The sequence below is a fragment of the Camelus bactrianus genome, chromosome 23, assembly GCF_048773025.1.
Source record: "Camelus bactrianus isolate YW-2024 breed Bactrian camel chromosome 23, ASM4877302v1, whole genome shotgun sequence".
In the NCBI taxonomy this organism is placed as follows: domain Eukaryota; kingdom Metazoa; phylum Chordata; class Mammalia; order Artiodactyla; family Camelidae; genus Camelus; species Camelus bactrianus.
In genome coordinates, this window is record NC_133561.1 from 30,394,914 (window position 1) to 30,421,326 (window position 26,413).

Below are 26,413 nucleotides of genomic sequence, written 5' to 3' on the forward strand. Positions count from 1 at the left end.
TCCTCCCAGAGGTAGGGGGCTGCCAAGGGCAGAATGACCCAGGGCTTTAGTTGCGGAAGAAATCAAACCTTCAGTTACCCTTGGCTGTGGCTGGCAAAGTTTCCCAGTGACTTCGTGGGCTCCACTCCAGCAAGCGGGGAAATCTGACTAGAGACAGAAATGACAACAGTCCTCATTGAAAACAGGGGAGGTAGATTCTGAAGGACATGGTTCTCATGGCAACAGACTGCCCAATCGTGAGCTGGGAAGCTTGCTACATAATCTCTTAGGTTCCACGCATGGGCTAAATGGAAATGCTGGGGGGGGGGGGAGGAAATCCACGTTCTAAATACACTCTGCCGCATCTTGCTGGGGGAGAGAGAAGATGGTTGGCTCCTCAGGTCACCCCATCTCTCCTTCTGTTGCCAGGCAGGGCTCCGTGACCACAGACGAATCAAAATCCCTCCTGGGCAGCGGGACTCCTGGATTGGAGATTTCAGGGCGTTGGAGAAGGGATATAAACTGCAGCATCGAAACCTAAAAACGTATTTTATTTTGAAGTTGTGCTTTGGATTTTCCCCAATCCAACATCTGTTGAGTGACAGTCTTAGGTTCACACAAAGCATCGCCAAGCATACATACAATATTCCAGTTATCAACACTATTTTTAAAGAATATACCGTTTTACACAGACGTGACATACAAGTCAGACGCCACAACATTGCAATTGCCTGGAAGACCTAACTTCTCTTCTGAGCGTGAAGTTCATGTACACCAGCCCTTCCAGGGGCCTGTTCATCCCGTTGCTGGCGTCGACTCTGCTCATCTCTTTGGGGAGAAAACCAGGGCGCCCTGAGGAGGTTGGCTGAGACCAGTGTTTCCAGTTTACAGGCTGCTGGCTGCAAACTCCTCTTTTTTCCAAACTGGGATGCTGGGAGCCCCACCCCACCTCTGTCGCCCAACGACTGACCCATCTGAGTCCACACCAGGAAGAGGAGGCAGAGCGGGGCTCTCTGAAGCATCATGCTGGTTTAGGCAAACATCTCTGAGGAAGACTGGTCTCCCTAGGCCCTGGGTGGCCAGCTCTGTTTGGCTTCTCGGTGTAAAAATCACAGTGTGCAACCTCGATTCCAGTTGATTGCAATGAGCTCTGCCGAGAAGGACTCTCCTCCGAGGTTCCTCGTCCTCTCGACAGGACCGTCTCACAGGTCTCAGGAGCACCAGAGAGGGGAAGACAGCTCGGCTCCCAGCGTGGGGGCGGGGAGCAGGTGACCACTCACACACTGTCCAGTTCATGATGCCGATCAGCAGACGGACACTGCCCGAGGCGACGGTGAACGCAAGTCAGGTACAGGGCTGGTAGAGAAATGAGGCAGAAGCAGCAGAACAGGCCCCAGGTGCTGTCGTTAAGGAAGGTCTGCCTTTATCTTCCTAGAGGAGGATGTGTTGGAGGGAAGGGAGAAGGGCAGGTATGGGCACCAATCTGGACCAGTCGGATCAAAAGGAATGTAAAGTGAAGGGTGGGGCTTCATTTTCAGAGAGGAAACAGATCCTTGGGGATGAAAGCCCCCGCTGGCTCGGGACCTGTGGAAGTGCAGGGGACACACAAGGACAGGCCACTAAACAGAGCAACAAAAGCCAAGAATCCAGAAGACTGCAGGTCGCCCCTCACAGGTGGCCTCACTCACTGAAGCTCTTCCTCTCTCCCTTCCAGGTCTTGGGATGGTTTTCCTGGTGTTGCGGGCTGCCCTTCTGGTTGGTGACGACCCACAAAGCTCCCTGTTTCCCTCACACAGAGTGAGGGAAATCCTACCGTTCCCCAGAGCCAACTACTGACTTCAGAATGTTGGACCAAAAAGGATCTTCTCGGCCAAAGGTAAGAAAACACAGATTTTCCTATTGGAATGGCAACCAACTCTCTCCTGAACTGTGGAAAATAAGGCCAAAAGCACAGCTTTAAAACCAGAAAACAGAGAAGAGGATGAGTTTCAGTTTTAACTCAAGTAGTTGTCTGAGACCTGTGAGCCTGGGGTGTGAGTGTCCCCAGCGGGGTACTCCTGGGACAGCATGGTGCCAGGGGAGCTGGGACCACGGACACCAGATTGAGAGTGAATTATTAAAGTAGACTAGGGTATCATTTTTGCTTTGTGGAGGTGAACCAGAAAAAAAGGCCAAAGGAAGGCCAAAATATTCAGTATCCAATTTTTTATTTTCTTAGATTCAGGCCTTGGAAAGACTTTAGAGCACCTGGGGCCAAAGTTCTATTAGTTGTCCTTGTCTGGATAAATGAAAACCAGTTTTAAGGGGCAGCGTCTCCCTTTATCTAACTAGGGCTCCCTAAGCCCCCGTTGGTCCCAGAAGAGAGACCTTGTAGATTAACCCAACTGCGGGATAAACCTGGAATCAATTTCCATTTGGGAACAATTTTAGGGTTAGCAAAGATGAATTTAATTTTCAATAGGATAATGAATTTTGTCTTAAGTACCCAAAAAAGTGGGAGGAAGAAGGACCCATTTCTTATCTTTTCCAAACCTGCCATAAACACAATAAAACTCTCTTAAGACTTTACTCTAAAAGGAACCAACTATAAAACTGTCTTATACAGGAAAATGTCTTAAATGGAAAATGGTCCATCAGAGACAAAGATAGGAACCCGAGAAACATCTATACATTCAGAAAAACTTTCGAAGTTCCGTAAAATCGGGGTGTAGTTCTAGAGGATGGAGGAGGGCAAAAGCAAACACCAATGACCAATTCACACCAATAGAAAGAAGACAAAGCCCCCAACCCCAAACACATTACAGGATTGAGTCCCGTCCTGTTAAATTTCAGGTGGTGGAGAGATGTCCAAGGCTAGGCTCTCTGGCCCAGACAGAACAAGATTTGTAACGGAAACAGAGACCTCTGGTGGCTCCTGTGTGAACTGCCACAATAACTTACAAAGAGACTGGTCTATCTAGGACCAGGAGGGGCTACACATGCCAGAGACTAGAAAAACCTACGTGTGTATGTATGTATGTGTGTGTGTGTATAAAATGGAGAATGGACTGTGTATGATTCTCTATAATCAGTACCCAAAACAAGATGCCACTGAGAGCTGGCTGTCGGCAGCCAACCATCTGGGCAGGCATCCCCTGTGTCTGCGGGACTGAGGCTTCAGCCACGGCCCCATGACTTGCCTTGCCAGATTTCACAGTGACCTGATAATGGAAAAACCTATCTCCGGCTAACCTAAGAACAGTACGTACTGTAGCTGGCTGGATTACGACGATGAGGGGGTGGGGAGCAGAGGGCCGGGGGAAGGGAGGGGGAGGGCAGGGCGATAACGAGGGCTTCATTCTCAAGGTTTTGGGTGATGGGAAGGCTAATTCCTGCAAGAACAACTTAGAATCTAATTTTCAACCGAAGTCCCCAAGCTAGTTAAATAGGAAGATTTTAATAACAGTCAGTCCCTCCAGTCCCCTTGTCAAGAACAATTAAATTACATCCCTCAGACAGTACAAGACTTGTCGGTGGACTGTGGGGAGGCTGAGGAGTTGACGCCGGGGCTAGTGGCATTGGTTTTGGGGAAGACAGTGGGCTTGGGCCGTGTGGCTGGTGGCTTGACCGGGGCCGCCACCTTGACGGACTTGACGGGCCGGAAGGCGCAGGCGATGTCCCCAGCAGTGCTGGCACTGCGCTGGAAGGCGGGCTCGGGGTCCTTGAGGAGCTGGGTGTGCAGGGGGCTGGAGGGCTCCGACGTGGGGGCCACCACGGGGGACGTCTTGAGGGGTTCCAAGGTGTCCAGGACCACGTCCGGGGTGTGTTTGACGCTGCTCTGCCGCTCAAGTTCCCGCAGCTCATTCAGGGCGGAGTTCATAGTCGCCTCGATGTCCTGCGAAACGGGAGGAAGGAGGAAGTGAGGCACAGGCAGCGAGAAGTCCCCCGGGGTCCTAGTTCAACAACATGGGCCAAATCGTGAAGAAGCCAACAGTAAGGAGGTGCCAGATGTGTTGATTAGGCCCAAATCCTTGAACATGTGGATGTTCGGAACGTGAGAGACGGAAGACAAAGGGATTTTCATCATCATGAGGTTTTTTTTTTTTTTTAACCCCTCCACTTTACATAGAGTGGTTGAGATGTTTTTGAAATAGTGTCCTCAGGGTTTAGACATGTGCACTGATGTGTTTTTGGACGAGATGACATGTAGTCCAGTGGGGAGAGGAAAGGTGGATGGACTAAGCGTGATCAGGAGTTTGGTCACGAGGATGTGGGATCCATTACCCAATTCTCTCTACTTCTGTATATGCTTGAAACTGTACATAATAAACTTTTTTTTTTTAAAGTAGTAGAGGTGAAATATGAATTTTATTATTTTGGACTTCAAGGCCAAAGGTTAAGAAAGGTTAAGAGGGTTAGTCCTTCCTCCTCAGGGGTTGAGGGAAGGTTCAGGAGTCCTGGCCCTGAGGATTCATCAGGATGCTGGCCCCCACTCCACCCCATCCGAGTGCCCATCTTGATGAAGCCATTTCCTTCTACCCATCACCACGAGAGGGGGCCAAGGAGTGACCAAGAGAGGGAGCCAGAGCCCACACAGGTGAATCTCCTGCGAGTCACACTGGAACACACCAGAGCTTAGGAACAGCAGTCCTAGCTCAGGGGGCTCCAGGCAGAACCAAAGACCTTTTGTATGCAGCCAGCGGCCTCCCAGGGAGACCTCCCAGCCCCTTCCCCACCTCCCCACGCACTTTGTCTGGCGCCCCCAAAGCCACCACATGATTCCTCTCTTGGGATTAAACTCACATTGAAAGACTGCGTGTTTCAAGCAAAGGCCCCTGGTTAAGGCTTCTTTGTGTTACAGGGTGATCCATGCTCTCTGCTGACAGGGGCTCAATTTCACTCATCGTCTGATGTTCTCAAACCTTAACAACGCTCAGGAAGAACTCCATCTCCTTCCTCAGTCCTGCTCTGCAGCTGGAGTCTGTCCCCGCTGTGTACCTGTTCTGACATTCCTATGAACACCGGGCCAAAGAGGGAGCCGGGAGGATTCCCGTGGTGCCAGGCAGATTGCAGCCAAGAGCTTAAGGAGAGGCACAGAAACAGAAGGCCAGCAAAGCAAGACATCTCAGGCCTGTAGCTTAATACTGTGCTTGCCAGGTTCACCTTCCCTAAGCAGAGCACCACAATTAAGCCAATAGAGACCACACCCAGCCTCTATTGCCCCCTCCAAGCTGGGGTGAGGATCATCTCAACTCGGTTGAGACATGAAAGGGCAACAGTGAGCCCTTGGTTCCTACCTGGTCTAATGAAAATTATAGAGTTGGGAGAGACGTCTGAGTGAACTGCTTGGAGTGGCCCCGGAAGTCGGATTTTTAGAGGTGGGGTTGGATCTCTAATGTTTCATGGAAAACAGAGACTCGTCAGTGTGGTGCATACACCAAAGGAAGACCCTGTAACCAGGAGGCTCAGCTCCACTGCCTCTGGAGACTTGGGCTGGAAACCCTTCTGGTACCCAAGCCCCGGGGGGCAGAGTAATTTGGGGCCTTCAAGACCAGGAGCAGACTGATCACTGGTCAATCACTAGGCACCAGAGCTTAGCCTCGGGGATGATGGGACTGGCACAGTGATACGGAAGTGCGGCCAGAACTACTGCTGAGCCTCACCACTTGGGCAGCTTCACTGAAGCCTACCAGGGTCTCAAGACCTGAAACTCAGGCTGAATGGATTCTATCAAAAATATGCTATCTGTAACTACTGGCTTTCAAAACAACAGCAGCCCTGCAAATAGCCCGTATATGAGCAAGAAGCCTGTATTCTTTTATTCTAAGTTCTTCTTGGGGAGAGAGGGATCAACAGATTTCTTGGAAAGCTGTCTTATCAGGTCTAGATGTCCATCAGTCCCTGAAATCGTTGGATAATGTACAAAGCACCGTTCTGTTTCAAGTGCTGTCACAATTAGCATGGGCTGCACTAAGCAGTCGTGACCAGTGTAAACTCATTGGAGCTGTTCATCCAAGAGCCCCCAGTTACCTGTGCAATCACCTCGGGGTCCATGGGCCGGTGGTTATTGAAGCTTTTTGACCTCCCTGCTGTCACCGTCTTCCGGATCTGGGGACTGTCTAGCCGGTTCTTCAGGGAGGAGTGGCGGCTGATGGAGTTGAGGCTTCCGTGCCCACTGATGGAACACTTATCTGGCCCTTCCTTGGGGAGGCTCTGGCTCATGATGGGCTGGGAAGATGGGCGGCAGCCAGCCCCCACCCCCGGGGAGGCGGAATCAGTCAGGGAACTGCTCAGCCCATGGCTGTCGCTCCGAAACGTTTTCCGGATGCTCCCAGATTCCGGCCGCTTCCTTTGCCTTCAATGACAAACAGAAAGGGCAGTATGATCAGGGAGCCTTGGCTCCGAGGAAGCTAGGACGAGTGAGAGGGACAGATGGTGGCACCCAGGGGCTTCTGCAAGGAGAGGACACAGGGCACGTTCCCTCCTGTTTCACCTTCCCATGTTTTCTCCAAGTCTCTGTCCCCCTGCCACCCCTGACCTGGACAAAAGAGAAATGCATACTTACTTGGTGGTTGTGGGCTTTGAGGTCTCAAGATGTAAGGTGCTGTCAGGAAAAACGTCTGATTAAGCAAAAGTTTCTAACAGGAGACAGATTCACGGAAAGGCACCCTTATTGCCTGCTTTGAACAGCAACCAGGTCCCAGGTAGGAGAAAAATTCTCACCGTTGCCAAGGAGGCAGGGAATTGCTGGTAAGAGGAGAGTTGACTTTCCCAAAGTTTAAGCATGTTTCCTAGTCCACTTACAAAACTGGAATTATTTTGGGCTTTGGCAAGAAGCTGTTTATCACTTATGCTGCAGACATGGAACAGAGTATTTTTCAAGAGGCTGCAATGCTGCAGCGTGAGGGCCAAATTTGTGCATTTCCTAGGGTGGAAATACATCTTGTGACCCCATGCCACCCAGCATGGGCTGAACCCTGGCTCTGGGACAGTTTATTCCAGACCATTAAGGCTCTCAGATGAAATGGTTTGGCAGAGTCTTATCCGTATGGGTGTTGCCCACTGCAGAATAATTTCATTTTCTCTTGTAATCAGATTCTAAAGGAACTAATCTAAGAGGCAATGAAACTTCTGGTTTGGGAGTGCAGCTGGGCAGCTCTGATCTCGAATCTACTACGGTCCACTGAGGCTGAGGCGGGAGCTGAGGGAGGAAGAAGGAAAGGGGTAGGACCTGAAGATTGGGGAGCTCGTCCTGTAGCAGGGTCAGGTTTCTAAGCCAGTCCTGGTCCTGTTCCCTGGGAAGGTCTTCCTCCATATACATCCCTGGGACCAGGTTTGGCATCTGACACATAGTAGCCACTCAGTGAGGCTGCCTGCTCCACGGCTTTAGACTTGGGTGTCAGCCATTCTCGCATGGATAAAGGATGTTCTCACAGTCTTACAAGACCCAGCTAGAGTGATTTCTCTTCCTCTGCAAAGTCTTCCTCAGCACCCACCCCCATCAGCAGGCAGACTCGATCACTCCCTCTTCCGTTCCTACAGGACATGGATGGCACCACGTTTTAGTCCCCTGTCTATATGGTATTCACCTTGCCAGACTGTGAGCTCCGAGGCCAGGGGTCATCTTATTCCTCTCTGAAGAACCAGCACAGGTACTTGGCACAACAGTAGGTGCTCAATAAATGCATGGAACTGAATTGAAACGCCACACCCTAATAACTCTTTGCCGATTTCCTTTTTCCACTTGAGGAGGGCTGACTCACCAAGGCAAAACTGCTGAGGAGGCAGATTTATGGAGTGGCTGTTAGGGGCCAGGCCCCGGGGATGTGGAGGCAGGAAGACCGAGTTCCTGGTTTCAAGGAGCTCAGCCTGGTAGGGATCCAAGTGCAGCTTGAGTCCTGAGGCTGCTTTCGGAATTCAAGGGCGCCTAATGCAGGGGTATCAGAGGCACTCAGGGGTATCAGAAAGGCTTTACCCGAAGAGGCACATCTTCGGATTCAGTCTTGAAGGGACAGGAGTTGACCAGGTGAGGAGACAGCAGATGAGGAGGTCCAGGGGTGAGACAGAACCTGGGGGGCACTCAGGAAAGAGAAGGAGCTTGGGAGGAGTGCTGTGTGGGCTGGAGGCACGGCTGGAAGGCAGGGTCAGTCCTAAGGGCAGAACATGCCCAGGGGCTGCCGCTCACCCACCGACCTGCTGGCGTCCAAGCAGAACGTGTCCTGCAAGACCTCATCCTGATTCCACCGAGCAGGGAGTTCACGGGAACCACCCTGACTTTCCACCAGATGTTCATCTTTTGACTATTCCAGCTATTACTCTACAACTGGCAACAAATATAAGATGGCTTAAAAATATGTACCTAACTAATCATCTACCTCTCCCTTCACCGACCCCACCTTGGTTTCTGGGTTAATTACAGGCTTAACCACCTTCTGATTATAGGCTTATAATTAATGTAGACTTGTAAATAAGGAAGAAAATGTGATTAGCCCACAGTTAACGTTTTACTAGCTTGCCCTCCCAACAGGGCACTATGCTGGAGGGAAATGACTAAAATTCTCAGTCTTTTATTTTTTTTTTAACCAGTCTGACTTAAATTATAACTACAGTGACTAAGTGAGCTGAATGAGCGACTTTACTATCTAGAGGGTGAAAGAGATGGAAAAGAGCCACGTGCCCCAACCACTCCCCCTGCTACTGTCTGGTTGGAAAAAAGCCAAGAGATCTGGGCGACCTGGTGCAGTTTCAAAACAACAAGCATCTTTTATTCTCCTTCCAGTTTCAGTGTCCAGAGGCTATGGTTAACAGGTTTTCAATGTGCAAATCATTTCATTCCTCCAAAGCCAGAGGGGAATAAAAACTGTACATCATCTCCAATCCATATTCATCAGGAGCGCCCTGGGGCTTGTCATCCTGCTGGCTCTGGGCCAGGTTTCGGGGTCTGGCGGAAAGAGGTCTGTAGGCTTTGGGACTTGGTGTCTGGCCCCTTGAGATGAGATTAGTTCTCCAATAACCTGAATGTCTCTAGGGGAGGCAGCAGCACACAGGCGTGGAATCCCTCTAGACGGCCAGATCGGGTGTGGGTGGAGTTAAAACCCCAGGATGTTGCTAATAGCCACAATGAAAGCTGCGGGGCAGAGCTACGAGCCTGCTGGACACAAGTGGGAATCTGCAAAGGGACTGATAGGGAACGATAATACACAGGGCTAAAGCAATGGGGGAAAAATGGCAAACTATTTCTACTGGTGTGAAAGGGCAGGGGGAAGGGGAGCTGGGGGTTAGACAATGAATAGAGAGCTCAGGACAAAGCTTTCCTGGAGGGAGCAGTGGGCTCCTTTCCTCCGTGGGAGCGAAGGCAGGATGAGGGAGAAAGAGACATGTGATATCTACATAAACCGTCTCGGGTAACACAAGCCTGGTAGAAGACACATGAGACTTTAGAGCTTCGGACAGACAAGGGCCAAGGAAAACATCAAAGACTATTATTTGAGTCCAAATTGGAAAAAAGAAGGCACCTTTGAGAAATAGTACAGAACCAAGTTGCACGAAGTTACTGGCCAAAGTTTTAGCAGTCAGATGGCCTGGAAGGTCTGAGCGGACAGACGCTGTGGGGACAGAGAGGCACACCCATCCTCAGCGTAACTGCCACTGGCCGGACCCCCGGGCCTGCCGACGAGGCCTCTGGATGTTTCCTCGGCCCTGTCCGCCTTGCAGCAGCCACGAGCACATGCAAGATGTTGGGTCGAGGTGAGGCCGGGGGTCCTATGTGCAGCACAGGAATTGGGGGGGACGGTTAGGCCAGAGGGTGAGGCTGGGTGTTGCGAGTCATTCAGGGGAGCAGAAAATGAAAAGCAGAGCTTACTTGTTGATGTTTGCAAGATAAATATCAGCTACATGACCCCCACTGGGACAGCTGGCCCCCGCTCTGGCTGTCACCTTTTCTTCAGGTGGCTCAGAAATGACCTCAATCTCAGACTTGGGGCTGGACCTCTCCACGACACCGTCCTCGCTGGGGGAGAAGGGGCAGGCGGGCAGGCAGGAAGGGGAAACAACAACACAAAAAGCAGTGTTAAATCGGCAAGACGGCCCTCCCGACACAACGCGACCCCGCGATGGCTTGGAGGCAGCGGCAACGCCTGGCTGGGCTAGCTCTGGGAGCGCAGGCGAGGAAAGCTACGGGCCTTTGGAGGGGCGTTTAAATAGAAATAAATAATCCTGTTGAGTTCTGCGGGATCCTCAGCTCCTCCGGAAAGCTGGGCTAGGGGACACCTGGATTCAAGGCATCTGCCTTTTACCCCCTCGCTGCTTTCCTGGGGCAGCTGTGCTGGGCCACCTCCTGCAGGAGGAGGCAGCTGGTCCAGGTGGCGGTTTATGTGCTGAGGTCCCGAGCACGGCTGGGGGAGGACAGTCGGCTCTGCCGTGGCTCTGGAGATGCCGGCGTTGAGGCAGGACACCGCCACACTCTGTCGTAGGGCATCCAGCCCCGCTTAAGAGCGTCCAAGCCGGTCCCACGTCTCTCCACTGCTTTCCTGGCCCCTCTGGCTACTGATGACAAAGAAAGCCCCTTCTCCCCCACCATTCATCTTCTCTCGGTCCCGCAGTGAAGTCATAATGCTAAATTTGGGAGGGTCCTGTCCACACACAGATGGCCACCAGGGATGCGATGTTATCAACAGAGGGAGGATCTCCCTGCAGAACGAGCTGGGGAGAGGCTGGGAGGATGCAGACTCACTCAGGATATCAACCTTTAAGAAATAATATTAAGGGGAGGGCTAAAAACAGAGAGCATCATATCCAAGGGGAGGGAGGCAGGGGCAGAGGCAGGCAACGTGGCAGGGAGGCAGGTTTTGGGGGCCACAGGTAAAAGCCTTCTTGCCCGGGAGACATCGCTCAAAGCGTGGGAACCAACTGATGAATGCAATGAAGTCTTTCTGGGACCAGTCCATGTTCCCTGTGTTTCCTGACATCCTTTCCCTTCCTCTTCCCTGTCTCTCCCCAGGTCAACCTCATCTGGGTTAAATGAGCTGGGTTATTTCCACAAGGCTGCTTAAGCTAGACTTCTCCTAGAAAATGCGCTCAACATTTTCATTTGCAAGTGGGAAAGTGCCATTAGTGGCCCAGCAGGTTGGGGTGAGCATAGTTGTTTTTAAAAAAAGAAAGGGAAGTCAAAATGTTTTCCCAACCTGATCTTTCCAGAAAGGCAATACAGGTGGTCAAATAATAAGCCTTCATTATCACTCATCAGGTGTAAGTGTGGATGAGCGCTGGCTGGCAAGTTTCTAAAATGACAAGGGGTGGGGAGGGTGGTGGAGATGTGACTGGCAGTGGGGAGCAGAGGGTGGAGAAGTTAAAAAACAATTCTCCACCGAGTCTGGGGACCCTTCAAGGAAGCTGAAACTTCAGGGCCACGTTGGCGCCTCCTAGGGGTTGCTTTCCCTCATTCTCCTGGGCTCCAGAAATGAAGTCTCACTCCCACAGTGCAGCCAGGGACCCCTAAAGGTGCAGGGGACCCAACGTACGTGTCTTGGACCACGATGTACTGATGGGGGATGAGTCCGTCGATGCCGTTGTGCCGGCCTTCCCACCAGTCGTCGGAAGCCCGCTGGTAAAGCAGCAGGGATGCCCCCTTTTTGAAGGACAGCTCTCGAGCTGTCCGGCCCACGTAGTCAAACTTGGCAATGGCCTCGATGGGCTCACACTCTGAGAGGGGTGGAAAAGAAGGAAACACATGTTGCTGGGACTCAGTGACTCAGGAAACTGGGCGGAAAAGTTCAATTATCTGAACTTGCAGTGGGGGGAAGACAACCCAGTGTGAAAATAAGTCATTAATGATCTATAAAGCAGATTCCCATGCAGATGGTGCAGCTCCCTGAAAGCACTCATATGCTCTTCCTTGCCTTTGCTCATGCTGTTCCCTCCACCTGGAATCCCCCTCTCCCACCTGCCTGATGGAACACATTGAATCACAACTCAAACATCACCTGCTTCCTGTACTAATTTCCTTGGTGTTTCCATAGCTCTTATGCCAACCCCTATCATCGAACCTGCCAGGCTGTATTTGTAAGCGTTATTTCCTTTCTGACTATAAAATAATTCCATTAACTTAGAACTCTTATATTGTATTTTAAATAACTTATTTATGGTATCCAATCCCCCTACTAGAACATGGGTTTTAGCCTCTATAAAAAGAAAAATAACTTGCCCAATCAATCAACTTTCTGAGGAGCAAAATATGGAAATATATTTTGTGGACACTATATGGAAAAATGCACATGCAAGCGACTTGAAAATTTAAAAGGGGTTTGCAAAGGTAATGTATTTTTACTTTTGTGTGGGAGTTCATATCCTCATCTGTAAAACGGGGATAACAATAATGCTTTTTTCATGAAGTTGGCATGAGACTTCAATAAATAACAACTTGTAAAAGTGCTCAGAACAGGGAGGGCCCAGCTTAAATGCTATGTATGTGTTAGCCATGGTCATTATTGTCACCATTGTCATTATTGGTGCTGGTCTGCAGGTAGAGGTGAGAGAGCAAAAAGAAGACTCCCAGAAACCGGGAACCTGAGGTTAAAGTCAGATATATCCTGAGCAGTGGAGAGAAAGGCTGCTTGCAAACAAGATTACGTCCAGACAGCCGGGGCTGGTGGGACAAGACAGCCGGGGCTGGTGCATCTGCACCGGAAAGGGCAGGGCTGCAGACTTCACTACCCAGGGCCTGTCTAAACATCCCAATTTCAGGTCCGTACAGCCTCGGGTATGGCACTGGACCTCTCTGGCCTCAGTTTTCTCAACTATAAAATAGCAGCTCTATCTATTTCACTAAGGATTAAGAGATGAGGCACATAGAAAGCCTCTAGCCGTGCTGGGCACACGTAGGCTCTAACCAAATACGAATTTCCCTAGTTCATCTGCTCGCCTCCCGCAGTGTGACTAATTACCATATTGATCCATCTGACCTCAGGAGCCAAATAAGTGGCCCGATGTTTTTTTTAGCTTCTCCTTTAAAAGGTGGCCTAGAATTGCAGAATTCCCAGCAAGGCAGGGAGCAGGGAAAGCGCCACAGACTGGGCCATTTCATTCTTGTGCCCAGAAAATTCTGAGGCCCGCCCCCAGTCAGCTGCTGAGACATCCAGAGTGCAAGTGATCAGAAATGGAGGTGCAGAACTGTTGGAAGGAGGGGGAATGTGCTGGCCGGACAGGCCTTAATAAATCATGGGCACCGCCGAGGCCCATGGATGACAGCTGCGCGCATTCCAGCTCTCCATGCACCCCCGCCGGGCCGCGCAGCGCTCCCATGTCTGTGCTTTGGAAAGGGTCAATTTTTCCAGTCGGCAGGCGTGAGAGCATGTGGTTTCTGCGTCCTGATTCCCACCCTCCTCTGGCTTGCTTCTGCTGGGTTCTTGGCACCCAGCTTCACTACTCCCCGGGCTCACTGTTTTTCAACTGAGCTCTCCTGCACTTTGGTCTCCAGCTACCTGGCAGGAGCCTGGGCTGTGACGAGGGACCGACACTCTGCTGGTGAGATAGCCAGATGATACAAGGAGCAGGGAGGTGGGCGAGGGGCAGGGAGTTGGGGGCAGAGCGGGTAAGGGTGAAGGTCCAGCTCGTCACCTCTGGTTTAATAGAGATCATTCTATTTGAGAAGGTGGGCTGTCTCTCCAAGAAAAGGGAAAGAAGAAAGTTGAGAGGCAGGAGGACTCCCTGCCTGTCTTCAGGGGGGCTGCTGGGCAGGTAGGTTCATCAGGAGTACAGGAGACATAATCCCTTCATTCTGCTTCATCCCCAGCAGCCCCACGGACTCCTAGCAGGACCCCGTACCGTCATCGCTCGTGTGATGCTCTGCGGCCACGTCCTGGGCTGCGTCTTCAGCCGAGGTAGTCTCCCCGTGAGGGCTGTCACTGCAACAGAGGCAAGAGTAACCGGGACCTCAGCCTTTGCTTCCAAAATTCTTGTCTTCTCTTCCATGCAGCTTCCTTGGAGCAAGGCCATGGAATCTATCTCACACTCTCTAGGTCCTGATCACACACTACAGACAAATGCTGAGAATGGGGTTCTCTAGCCTAGCTCCTGCTACAAAAACTACATGGGACTTACAGTATCTTGAGACAAAGGGAAGCCAATTTGAATTTATAAATCCTTTTGGAAATTGAAAACAACTCAACTCCTCAAGGGCAGTTCCTCTAGGTGAGTTAGCTCCTGGAGGGAGTGTGGTGGAAAGGAAACTCTGGGCTTTAGCATCAGGACAACTGGATCTGAAAACCAGCTCTGACACTTGGTAGCTGCGTGACCCTGGGCAATTACCTCATCTCTTTAAGCCCCAGCTACCTAATCTATAAATTGAGGATAATGGTCTATATGCTTCACGGAGTTGCATGAGGTTTCAGTGAAATAAGGAGTGATTAATAAGCAGTACTTTCTTTCCTTCCTTCTCATTTTGCTTGATGCCTCTGGTTGCTTTGTGGTTTAGTCTGTGTACAGGTGAGAAAGTTGGGGATGAGTCATGGAAACAAGTGGGAAACGAGAGAATGAGAGCAGGGGAAGAAAGTCTGCTGTGGGCTGGACTCGGCAAGAGGGTAGGGGATGAGAGCTGGGTCAAGTTCTTGACAAAATGCATGGAGTCTAAAATCACCCAGGGTGGAGGAGAGTCGAGAATGAGCAGGGAAGTTACTAGGAAAGCCATTTCTCTTCCTTATTTCCAGGTCTTGAGTGTATGATGAGGGGCACCAGGAAGTTCTCACTTCCTGAAAACTAGAGAAAAACTCCGTTCACTTCTTCCCCCCCCCCTTTTTTAAAATTTATTTATTTATTATGGAAGTACTGGGGATTGAACCCAGGACCTCTTGCACGCTAAGCATGCACTATCCCACTGAGCTATACCCTCCCCCAGTTCACTTCTAAAGTTTCTCCCTCTGGCAGTAAGTAGGTAGTAACAAGTAAGTCTTCCTAGACTGTGCTGAGGAAGCACCACAACCCGTCACCCCCACGTCCTGGCTGCAGTTTCTGCCTTTGAGCCTACAGCCTCTCCCTCCTTGTGGGACCGATCCTTCACTCCTAGAACGTTCCTCAAAGAGCAGGGGACTAATTTAGAACTCCTCCCGTGTGAAGCAAGTCAGTTCCAAGGAGGTCCTCCAGACTCCAGGGAACATTATGAGAGAAAATGAACAGGGATTCCTCTTTAACAAAAAAGGTGGCCGCATCTTCTCATTGCTCTCTGGGCCTAAAAACCTGATGAGTCTGGTGACATTCTGGAAACCCTCAGGGCCGCAGGGGTGTGGAGGGTAAAGGCTCACTTTTCCCCAGGCCTCCGAATTCATTTATGTGGCCATCTTCAAGGAGCCCTAGATGGCTTGTTAAAAACAGACGGCCTCACTCCCAGGGTTTCCGATTCACCAGGCCCGGGCAGAGTCGGAGTAGCTGCATTCCTAACCAGTCCGTGTGATGCAGGCGCTGCTGGTCTGGGCACCTCCGCTTTGAAAACCACTGTTCTCAGGTACAGACAGGCAAGATGATGCTTTATCAGGGCTCTTCCAGCTTGAAATTCTATGCTGCTCTCATTCCACACGCAGACCCCAGCACTGCCTCCGGGCCCAGCAACACCTGCGGTCTCAGAAAGCAGCCTAGCGTGCCAGACTGCTGGCAGTCCTAGAACCCAGGTTCCAGTTTCAGGGCGGGCAGGCGTGGGGAAGTGGGGCTGGCCTCTCCTCTCCACAGCTGCAGGGGGGCCAAGCGGCCCGGTGCTCCCTCTTCCTGGCTGTTCTGGTCTCCTGGCCCAACTCCAGGATGCTTGGCTTCCGGCTCCCCTTTTGATGCCCCTCCCTCCCATCCTTCATCCATCTTAACTCACCTCACCCACACTTCTCTCTCTTCTGATGGAGGCTGGGAGCCTTCTGAGTGGGTGTGAACCCAGCAGTCAGACGGTCCCTCCTACCCAAGGTCATTTATTCCTGATCCCAGGGTGCTTCTGGCCTCCCACCCAGCCCGCGGTAGTAACATCCCCTGACTAATCTTGCGGTTTTCCCACAGGCTGCTCACAAACTGGGTCGGATGCACCATCAACTGGGCGCTGGGAGAAGCCCTTGGAGAGAACTGGGAGGAAGACGCCCTCCCATCTGGGCCTGGTGAGCCGCCCCCACGGGGGCTCCGCTGCACTGGGCTGGGCCTAGGGGAACAGCAATGTGGGGGGCTCTGTGTCCTGGAACCCGTCCAGAGCCTGCAACGGTTTGGTATGTGAGAAGGGAGGTAAAGCAGGAATCAGGAACACCATTCGTCAGCTTTTCAACACTCAGGCAAGGGAAGCCAACTCTCTAAGTCACAAGCACAAGGACAGCTCCCTGGAGCTCACCAGCCAGTAGGCTGATACCCGAACAACCTTCCCAGTCCCTACCAGACATGTGTCAGTGACCGGAAGCTTCCTCTGCAAGCTGGCAAGCCCAGGTTTCTCCAGCTCGGCCCCAGACGCCGGGATCTGCAGGCCAGCGGAGAAGGCTGAGCCCAGCGACGCCAGCGGTATTCTCACAGACACATGGATAGAATTCTCCTCACTGCTCGGGCTGGAGGCTCCTTCTGTGCGGATCAGGGAGAAGCGTGGACCAATTGGCCTCTAATTAAATAAGCAACCTCCCCTACCTCAGTCCACAGCAATGGGCTGGCTGAATTGGTTCCAGATGTTGAATTCAGATGGAATCCGATTTGGGCTGGCTTACGCTTTCAGCCCAGGCTGAAACACCATTTAGGGGAAGAAGGGAGGGGCGGAGGAGGAGGAGGTAAGGGACATTAGGGAGTCAAAGAGAGAGTCTGTCTTTGTGTTTAGTGGAAAAATGACCTTGTAAGTGATACACTGGGGGCAGTGTGGGGCAGTGGGTGGTGCCCTGCACTGAGAGTCAAGGGGTCAGGGCTGGAATCCCCACCACTGGGGTGGCCTCAAAGATCGTCACTGGCCTCTCTGGACTGCAGTGACTTGATCTATAAAATGGAAATAGTGATTCATTATTTGTCTAATGGAAGGGTCTAGTAAAGACATGCCCTGGGGCTTTACAACTCTCTTTCCAGGCAAAGTCATGACCAACCTGCTTCGGGGGGAACTGTGCCTAACCTGCCAAAAATGCGCCTTCCCCCGCTTTGTCTTCACAAATGTCTGCGATCATTATTAAATGATCACTGTACGCATTCACAGTCAGGACACGATGCTTCATATCTGAACTCTTCAAGATCAGAAAGAAACTCCCTGGGACGTAGGTCTGTTCCTCTCACAAATAATCAGCTCCGAGCAGGAGCCTGAGAGACCCTGCAGTCTGATGAAGGGCAGCTCCACACACCACCAGATCAAGTGTCCTCTCCCAGAGATAATCAGTGTTACTGTTATTGTTGACATTATCTTTCAGAACAGTCCCTCACCACCCAGAACCTGTAAAATGGAGAGGCGGCTTGAAGTGGCGCTCACCCTGAAGGTTAGATCAAGGTGGGGCCCGGCCTCCAGCGACCCCAGATCCTGGCAGCTTGACGCGCCTTTTGGAGTGGGAGGTGGGGGAGGATCTGGGTGGTTCCCTCCCATCTCGCATGGCCATCTGGTGCCCACACCAGTGTGTGCTGGTGACTGACGCCTCCCCCTCCTCCAGCCCCGGGCCCCCTACCAGTAATCCTCCGTGCTTCCTCCTCTGCTGTAGGTGGGGCCCTCCAGCTCCCTGGGGTTTGGGAAGACGTTCTCATGCTGGATGATGATGGTTTTGATCAGCTCGTTCACATGGGCTTGGCAGGACACCTGGTCGTGGCCCTCGGGCACTGACATCAGCGAGGGCCCAAAGCAGATGGCGAGGTTGTAGGGGTCCATCATGTTCTCTTCACTGAACTGTGACAAACTGGAGAAGAAGGCAAAGGGGGCGAGCTGAAGAGCATGCGCATGGACGCCCAGAAAACACAATCACAGGAGGCGCTGCGGGGAACCAGAACAGAAGCACCACAAATTGCCACCTGCTTTTCTGGGCGTCGGAGCCCTTCTAGAAGGTTGGTGTGGGGAGGAGAGAATGATCACCAGGACAGTCACTCAGGGGCCAAGGAAAGGCAAAGTGGAGGTCCCTCCTTGCCCCTCTCCGCTTTCTCTAGCTCCCAGTTCAAATCCTACCTACTCCCCAATTCCCACCCCCACCCTAGACCTTATCCACCAAGCCCACCTTGCCTTGGGAACACGCCACTCAGCAGAGCTGGCTGTGTGCCCACTGACCAACCCGCTGAGCTGGCAGAGCAGACGGAGGCCCTCGGGCTGCCCGGGTAATGACACGGTCAGGAGACACAGCCCTCATGCGTCGTGTGCCTTCTGGTATGGCAAAATCATTAAATTATTAGGGATATTCCATTCTAAGCTCTAGACTTTAAAAAACAGCCAGCCGACGAGCTTTTGGTATTCCACCAAGCCCGTGACTTTCTCTCTGGAACAGCTAATATAATTGTTTTGCGTTTTCGTAATACCCTCCTCGACTGTTACATTCAGGATTTATTCAGGAAGAGGTCAGCATGCAGTTCAGCCCTCTTCTGGACGCAGTCTGACTTCACTATAGGGTATTTTATTCTAGGAACTCCCCCTTTTCAGCCAGCAGCACTCCAGCCATACCTCCGATCCTGGCCAAGGACCCAAACCCTTCCAGGAGCCACTGGGCCTGATGAGATCCCATTGAACTCTGTCTGTCCGGGCACTTAAGTCTGGTTAGCTCTAGCTCTGCCTTCAATGACTGGACATAGCGCTGCCCCCAACAGTCTGCAGATGTGAGCTCTGTCAAGGGGTTCTGCCTCCCTCATGGGCATGGGCACCGGATTCTGACAGATCTCGAGAGGATATCAAAGCCCTCTGATGCTGGACCAGAGGCCTGGGACTCAGCTGTCTTCATCTGAGTAGCTGCTCTTTAAAATCGGGCAGTTTATCTCTAGTGTGTCCAGCATCCAGACTCAATTACCAGGCTGGTCTCTCTCCAACTCAGTGATTCTCTCCTCCACTAAAGATTCAGATACGTCCCCAGTCCCCCTTAGAGGATCACTGCAGGACATGTGAAGTGGGATGATGGAGAGAAACAACTGCCATGGTTGAGAATCACTGCTCTCGAGGACCTAGTCAAATGCAGGGGTGCCTGTAATGGGCGAGTGATGGATCTCAGTGGCTGGACTGCTTCATAGGAGGTCTTAACGTCCTAATTTTATAATCCTTCCTGGATTGAAAGAGAGCAGAGATTCTGAAAAGGCTGGAAGAAGTTTCCTTTGACTTCTTGGTCAAAGGAAAATGGAACACAGACAGGACAGATAATGACCTTGGTAACCTCAGCAGGGACAACGAGGCATGAGGTGTCACAAGGCTATAGCTGTGGCTCATCCCAGGCTGGCTGGTTCCTGGGCTCATGGAGGGACAAGGAGGAGGAAGGCCCTGTTTCTTTAGCGTGATCTGACGTTTTGGTAACATAGAAGAAAACCAGTAGTTTCCGGGAAGCCTGGCGGTCAAAGACAAATAAGCCCTAGCCCTGAGGGTCCCAGTCTAAGCTCCGTGAGAGACGAGGAATCCTGCCAAGCCGGCCAAGGCATGGACGACTCACCTCCTAGATGGCTCCAGTGGCCGGGGGCTAGAGAATACACGTCTTTGTGGACTGGGGTCTCGTGGGTCCAGGTCCGTTTCTTACTCCCATTAAAATACAGACCAAGATCCTTCTCTCTCTTCCAATCCACAACGGGAATACCTAAGTTTAGGGACTAAAATCACGGTTCTTAACTATCTGGAGGACACAGGCTCCTTGAAGAGTCTGACAAAAACAAAGGATTCTCTCCCCAGAAAAACTCATCTATAAGCACAAACAAATGCACACAATTTTGTATATAATATAATGGTACTAATCATCTGTGAAGACTCTGAAGGCTGTTCCCAGTATAAGACCTCAAACACTGGATTATTATTTTTAAAGAAATATCTGAAATGGTTAACACTGGTAACAGCTCCTTCTTTTAAACTTTTTTTTTTTTTGATGTTGACATATACAGGTAGCTGTATTGTATTTCTTTAGTTTCTGTCCATAACATTAGAGAACTCTCCTGACTGATGTGAACTCATTCTCTTTTGTGCATCTTAAAAAGGTTGAGTGTAGGAGTTAGGAACACAGGCTTTTTCGGGGGAATGAGAAAAATCAGGATTGGTGTGAGAAACTTGTCTTTTGCCATGCACTTCTGTGGACTTTTCACTTTTTACCGATGCACACTTGTATCTTGATTAAATTTAAAAAGAAACACAAAACACCCTAAGAATTTTAGAGTCAAGCAGACCTGGTTTTGAGTCCCAGCTCCATTGCTTACCAGGTCCATCATTTTGCTCTAGTTCCCTAGTTTCTTCATCGTAAAATGGGGGCAATTATGTGCCTCCTTGATGGGCTGCTGTGAGATTAAATGAGGTAATAATGTATGCAAAGCACTCAGCACTGTGCCTGGCACATAAACACGCCTGGTGTTCAATAAATATTTTCTATACTTTTAACATCCTCACTGCTTCTTGATACAGCACCTTCATTTCCAGCCGGTCAGGGAATCGGCAGCAGGGCTGCCACTGTTTGGCAGTAATTGATCGACAGGAGTCCACCGACTTCTCCTGACAGGCTTGTCTAACTGAGGGCTCTGCATCCCCAAATCAAAACCTTAAATCCTCAGGGAGAGCACGAAGCTTTGGAGACTGTTTTAAATATATGACATTTCACTTAAAAACCTTCAACTTCACAGGCCCCAGGGGTTTGATTTGGCAACAACCAATTGACTATGGGTAAGATATTCTGCATCATTCACCATGGCCCCAGGCAAACCGTGGGGCTGAGAATATCTGTGAATCCATGATTTAACAGATTTCCCCAAAAGGCTCCTTAAGAGAAGAAGTGGAAGGTAATTCTGGCTGATGCTTTCTTATGGTCCTTCAAAGGGGTCTCCTCACTCCCCCTGCCTACAACGCCACCTGTTCCATCCTCTGTGGTCCCCACATGTATTAACCGACTTGCCTCTGCACCCTATGTCCTGCCTTCCTCCCTGTGTGATGACTCTCATCCTCTCTCACTCCCTGGAGAAAATCATTCCAGCAATTACCTTGCTCCCTCCTTCATCACCAGTTCTCCTTCTCTACTGGGTCATCCTCACCAGCGTAACAAATGTGCAATAATACCGCCCATCTTGAAAGCAAAATTCTCTCTTAACCCCATATCCACACTGAATTACTGTCCCATTCCTATTCTCCTCTTTGTAATAAAATTCTTTGAGAGTTGTCTGGACCTGCTGCCTCTGATTCTCTGGCTCTTCTTCACCCCTTCCGTTATGGACTGAACTGTGTCCTCTTACAACAAATCCCAATTCCAATGCTGAAGCCCTAACCCTCAACGTGATTGTATTTAGAGAGAGGGCTTTTAAGGGGATAATTAAGGTTAAATGAGGCCATGTGAGGATGAATGAGAAGGTGGTTGCCTACAAGCCAAGGAGAGAGGTCGCACAGAAACCAGCCCCGCTGGCACCTTGATCTTGGACTTCCAGATTCCAGAACCGTGAGAAAACAAATCTCCGTTGTTCAGGCCGCTCAGTCTGTGGTGCTTTGTCACAGGAGCCCAAGCAGATTCACACACCTTCTGTCTCCCCCGTCCCCCATCTCTTTATTGTGGTAAAATATACACAATAGAAAATACACCATTTTAACCCTTGTAAAGTGTAGAATTCAGTAGTATTTGGCTTAACACGACCCCACTGTACGGATGCAGCACATTTTGTTTACCCACCATCAGCACCCCTCCTCGCACGAACAGACGCTGTCAGGACTTTGCCCCTTCTCCTCCATGAAGAGGACACCCATCCAAGTCACCAGTGATGTCCATGCTGCTGAATCAGCTCTCACTCCTTTTCTTAGCTGACCTGCCATTGCACTAGCTCAGTTATCCCACCCTCCTTGAAACACTGTGTGTGGCTTCGGGACACAGTTCTCTCTTGGTCCTCCTCCTATACCACCGCCCACGGTTACCTGCTCAGTGAGGCGTCCCGGACCACTGTATATTCAAGAGCAAACCCTGCGCCCAACCCAACCCTAACAATCTCCAGTCCCCTAACCCACTCTAATTGTCTCTGAAGCCCTTAGCCTCTGACATATGACATGTGTACTTAAACATGTCTGCCTTGCTCCAATCCTAGTGCTACCTAGGCTCCGTGAGGGCAGAGACCATGACTGTCTGGTGCAATCTTAGATAGCCAGCAGCCAGAACAGGGCCTGGCATATAGTAAATGCTGAATAAATCCATGTTAAATAAATCAGGGAATAAATACATGAGCATCTGTGAATCTCCAAGGTAATCCAGCCACAATTCTACGTGTCTATTTGCATACAGAAGCTTAAAACCCTCCTTGTGAGAGTAAGAAGAGCAGCCCAGATGGAATCTTTCCAAAGCGGGAGGCACTTGGGATGCTGAGGTTCAGAGGAAGACTCAGCCTCTCTGGAGAGCGGCTGGAGCGCCTTCCCCATGAGAGAAGCACCACCGATTCCCTCTTTTAGATTATGGAGTAATGTTTGAGGACGTAGAGTGGTGCTTCTCGGACTTCCACGTGCCTGTGACTCACCAGGGGACTTCATCAAAAGACAGACTCTGAGTCACAGCTCACTAGGGGTGGCGGTGGGGGAGGGGCACTGAGACTCCATATTTCTCACAACCTCCCAAGTGATGCGGATGCTGCTGGTCTGTGGACTTCATTTGATTAGCAAGAGACTAAAAGGCTATGCTGTTTGACGTCTGAAGAAATCAGGTTGCAAAAGGCAAGCAGTAAAGTAAGCTGCAGGAAGGGGCACTGCCTACACTTGGTTGTGGGGCAAACACCCACTGGTAGCACAGATGTCGTGGCAGGCAGCTTCCAGAACGGACTCCATGGCCCCTGCCTGCTGGTACTCACACGCTTGTGACATTCCCTTTGAGTGTGGGCTAGACTCAGTGGCTCACTTCTAGTGAATGGAATATGGCAGAAGTGATGGGGGGTCACGTTACTGCTGTCTTGGGCGCTCTCTCACTCACTGGCTTGGAGCACAGCCAGCTGCCATGTTACGAGCCATGCTATGGTGAGGCCCACGTGGTGAAGAACCGATGGAGGCCCCTGGCCAACAGTCAGCCAGGAATGGAGGTCCTCAGTCCAACAACCTGTAGGGAGCTGAATCCCGCCAACACCACTTGAGTGAGCTTATGAGCAGATCCCTTCCCAGTTGAGCTTTCAGAAGAGACTGCAGCCCTGCCCTCGACACACTCACTGCAAACTCATGAAACCTGAAGCCAGAGGCTCCCAGCTAATCTGCATCTGGATTCCTGACCCACAGAAACTGCGACATAATAATAAATGCTGATAGTTGTAAGTTGCTAAGTTTTAGGGTAATGTGTTACACAGCAATGGATAATCAATGCAGATGCTACATAAGGATAATGGTAGTAATTAACAAGTCCTGCTGGACAGGCACGTACCCAAGGCTTCATACAGTGGCCTGGACACTGGCTGCATAGATCTACATGGAACCAGGTCAAGTCCACACAGCACTGGTACACTGTGTAAGGAGTTCCATATAGCTATACATATATATATATTAGTTTTGCAGGAGGAAGGTGTTCCTTGAGATGAAGTATGTGTATAACCCAAGAAGATCGTAGTCAGAAATAAAGTACATACACCCCCCCCAGGGTACAACACACAACAACAAAGGAGGGGGTTCCTGACAGTGTGGGCCCAGGGAGAGTCTCCATGAGGAGCTACCTGTCAACTCTGGCTACACCTGTGGGTAGGGGCACGCTGTTCGCCTGTCACCTTCCCATGCAGGCAGGTGATCTCCGCTATCACCTGTGTCCTGCACTCCATTTATTATTTTAGGAAACACTGTGGTTATTATGCTGCATCTTTTCAGCAAAGTACTTTGATGAGCAAGTCAATCTTTTTTAACTAGAAAAAAAAAATTGTAAACCAAAAGTAATCATTTGACTTGGTACAATTTTCCATTTCCCTTCAGTCGGGGCCACCACCTCCAGCTTTACAGCATATGCTGTTCACCCTGTTGTTTCTCCCTGCCCACACAAGCTCCCCAAGCCCTCACGTAGCAGGAGGAGAGTGGACCATTGTGCTTACACACACAGTCACCCCAGGACCCCCTGCCTGTTTACCCATGACCGTCAAGCTCCGTGCTCTGGGGGAGCAGACAAGGCTCCTTGAGGGCAGGTATTGGTCAAGGAGAGGTGACAAGTGGCCCTTGTCACAAGAGGGGACTGACTGACTCGAGAGTCATTACCAGAGTTTCTATTTCCGTTTGCCTAAAACGGGCAGCATGTGAGCACCCTGTGTGAGTCACAAGGGCTTCTGAACCAGAGGCAGTTGTGGGGCTGAGTCAGGGCTTGGCTAACGAACCGAATGGTGCAGACACAGCCATGTGGAGGGAGCAGCTGCAGGCCCAGGACCCCCTGTCGCTCTGCAGGACCAGCAACAGGGCCGGAGGACGGTGGGGTTGCCCCAGAAAGGTCTCAGGCAGGGGCCCCTAACCCAGATGCCTAGAGGACAGGCTGACCGTACATAAGCGGGCTGAGGCTCCCGAGATGGCCTCTCAACTCATATTTCTTTGAAGTAGAGACCAATCCACTAGGAAGAATTCTTTTTTTCTTTTTTCTTTTTCTGTTTTTGGGGAAGACTTCATTTTTGCCAAGAAATATGAGCTAACACATCCTAGCCCTTGGTTTCATTTTTTGTTTTCACTCTTTTTACAGATTCATGGATCTAGAGAATTGTTTTCCCACCATATGAAAAACCATAAAGCAACAGTGATGATAAATAACCACCAAAATCAGCCTCAGCACTGGGGGGACATCGGGGAGAGCTGGGGACCGTGGAGAGTCGGGGAGAGCCTGACTGCTTTGTCTAGGCAGCAGCCTCGACTCCACCGGGAGTTGTGGCCATGTGGGAATATGCAGATCCAGGATGGCCAGATCTAATGATTTTTTTAAGAGGAGCTAGAAATGGAGATTTTTTAAAAGAAAAATCTCCCAATATTTAAATGTTTTAATGTTTTCAAGACACAGTGGACTGAAAGGAAACACATCTGAAGGCCTCATCTGGCCCTGGGGTTGTCCATTTATAATCTTTGGCCCAGGCTGTTGAGGGAGATGCTGCAGTGAAAACAATGTGCAGAGACAGAGGTGCCTAAGGGGAGAAGCACTGCATGTCCTTGCCTGTTGCTTTTGCTGCCCTGTGGTGACTCCACCGCCTGCCCTGTGCAAGGGCACACTGCTTAGACAGAAAAATGTCCCAGCCAAGCCCAAGGCCCCTCCGGTCCTCAGATCTCTCTTCTAGCTACACTCACTCCCTGGCTGACCAGCTAAATAGCACCAGTACACGATGACTCCACACTGCGTCTCCGCTCCGGGTTTCTCCTCCGAGCATCCGATTCCTGTGTTCAGTTGCCTACTTAGAACCTCCACCTGGAGGGCAAAGGGTGCCTCAGGTTAACGCGTCCACCTCAGCACCTTGTCTTCCCCTACTCCACAAATGGCATCACGACTCCCCTGATGCTCATGCCAAAATTTTAGAACTTCTCTTTCCTCACATCCTACACCCTACCTATCAGCAAGTCCTTTCAAGGCTACGTTCAAAACAGATCCCAAACCTGACCCCTTCCACCACCCTCCATCCTCACCTCCCCAACCTAGGCCACCAGCACTCCTGGCCAAGACGGTACAATAACCTCTGGAGAGGTCTCCCTTCTCCACACATCACTCTGCAGTAACTTCTCCACAAAGCAGTTGGTGGATTTTAAAAATATATAAGAAGTCAGATCATAATAATCTTCTGCTTGAAACTTTCCGATGGCTTCTTCAAATACAAACTCATGGTTGCCACGACTTTTGGGGCTTGATCGCCTTGACTGTCCCTGTGGTTCCCACCTTCCTTCATTTAGGCTGCTGCTCGTATGCTGTCTCCCCGCCCCTCTGCAGTGGCTCTCCCTCTTCCACCCCTGCCCCCAGTCCCTCAGCTTACACTTCCGTGTTTTTCTTCTAAGCGCTTATTACTACCTGATGTGTCTGCTATTGTCTGTGTCTTTTGCCAGAACACAGCTTAAATGGTATCCAGGCTTTTGCCTCTGATTTCACAAGCTATTCTTACATCCTACAGCTGTGCCTGGCATACAGTAGGCATTCAATCAGCATTTGTTGGGCTGGATGAATCATCACAGGTCCCTACGTAAACTTCCAGTGCCCGAGGCCAAGGCCGGATACCACCGCTCACTGCGAAGGCTACTCACTGATTGAGGAAGGCAAAGAGGTATCTCATGATAATCAGAGTGGTTTTGGGCAGGACCAGGAGGACTTTCCGGATGTGCTGAGCTCTCTCCTGCAGGTTGTCCATTGCTGAAAGAAGAAAGCCATGCATTAGCCTCCAAGGTGACTGAGCGCCCAGGGAG

The 26,413-nt window shown here is 50.8% G+C and overlaps 1 protein-coding gene across 9 annotated transcripts in view; it reads right to left on the minus strand.

Moving 5' to 3' along the window:
* Positions 1-511: 511 nt before the first annotated feature.
* SRGAP2 (SLIT-ROBO Rho GTPase activating protein 2) overlaps positions 512-26,413 on the minus strand; it is a 235,209-nt gene continuing 209,307 nt past the window's right edge. For 2 of the 9 annotated variants that reach the window (XM_045522821.2, XM_045522820.2), the window contains exons 17-24: positions 26,255-26,360; positions 17,592-17,816; positions 13,780-13,859; positions 11,478-11,658; positions 9,821-9,967; positions 6,524-6,562; positions 5,989-6,313; positions 512-3,853 (exon numbers count right to left, since the gene is read on the minus strand). In XM_045522821.2, coding sequence (XP_045378777.1) covers positions 3,470-3,853; positions 5,989-6,313; positions 6,524-6,562; positions 9,821-9,967; positions 11,478-11,658; positions 13,780-13,859; positions 17,592-17,816; positions 26,255-26,360 — 1,487 coding nt within the window. In that variant the 3' untranslated portion in view covers positions 512-3,469. Of the gene's footprint in view, positions 3,854-5,255; positions 5,351-5,988; positions 6,314-6,523; positions 6,563-8,696; positions 9,721-9,820; positions 10,704-11,477; positions 11,659-13,779; positions 13,860-17,591; positions 17,817-26,254; positions 26,361-26,413 lie in introns of those variants that run through there. The other 7 variants (XM_010963263.3, XM_010963262.3, XM_045522823.2 and 4 more) reach the window with 6 other exon arrangements.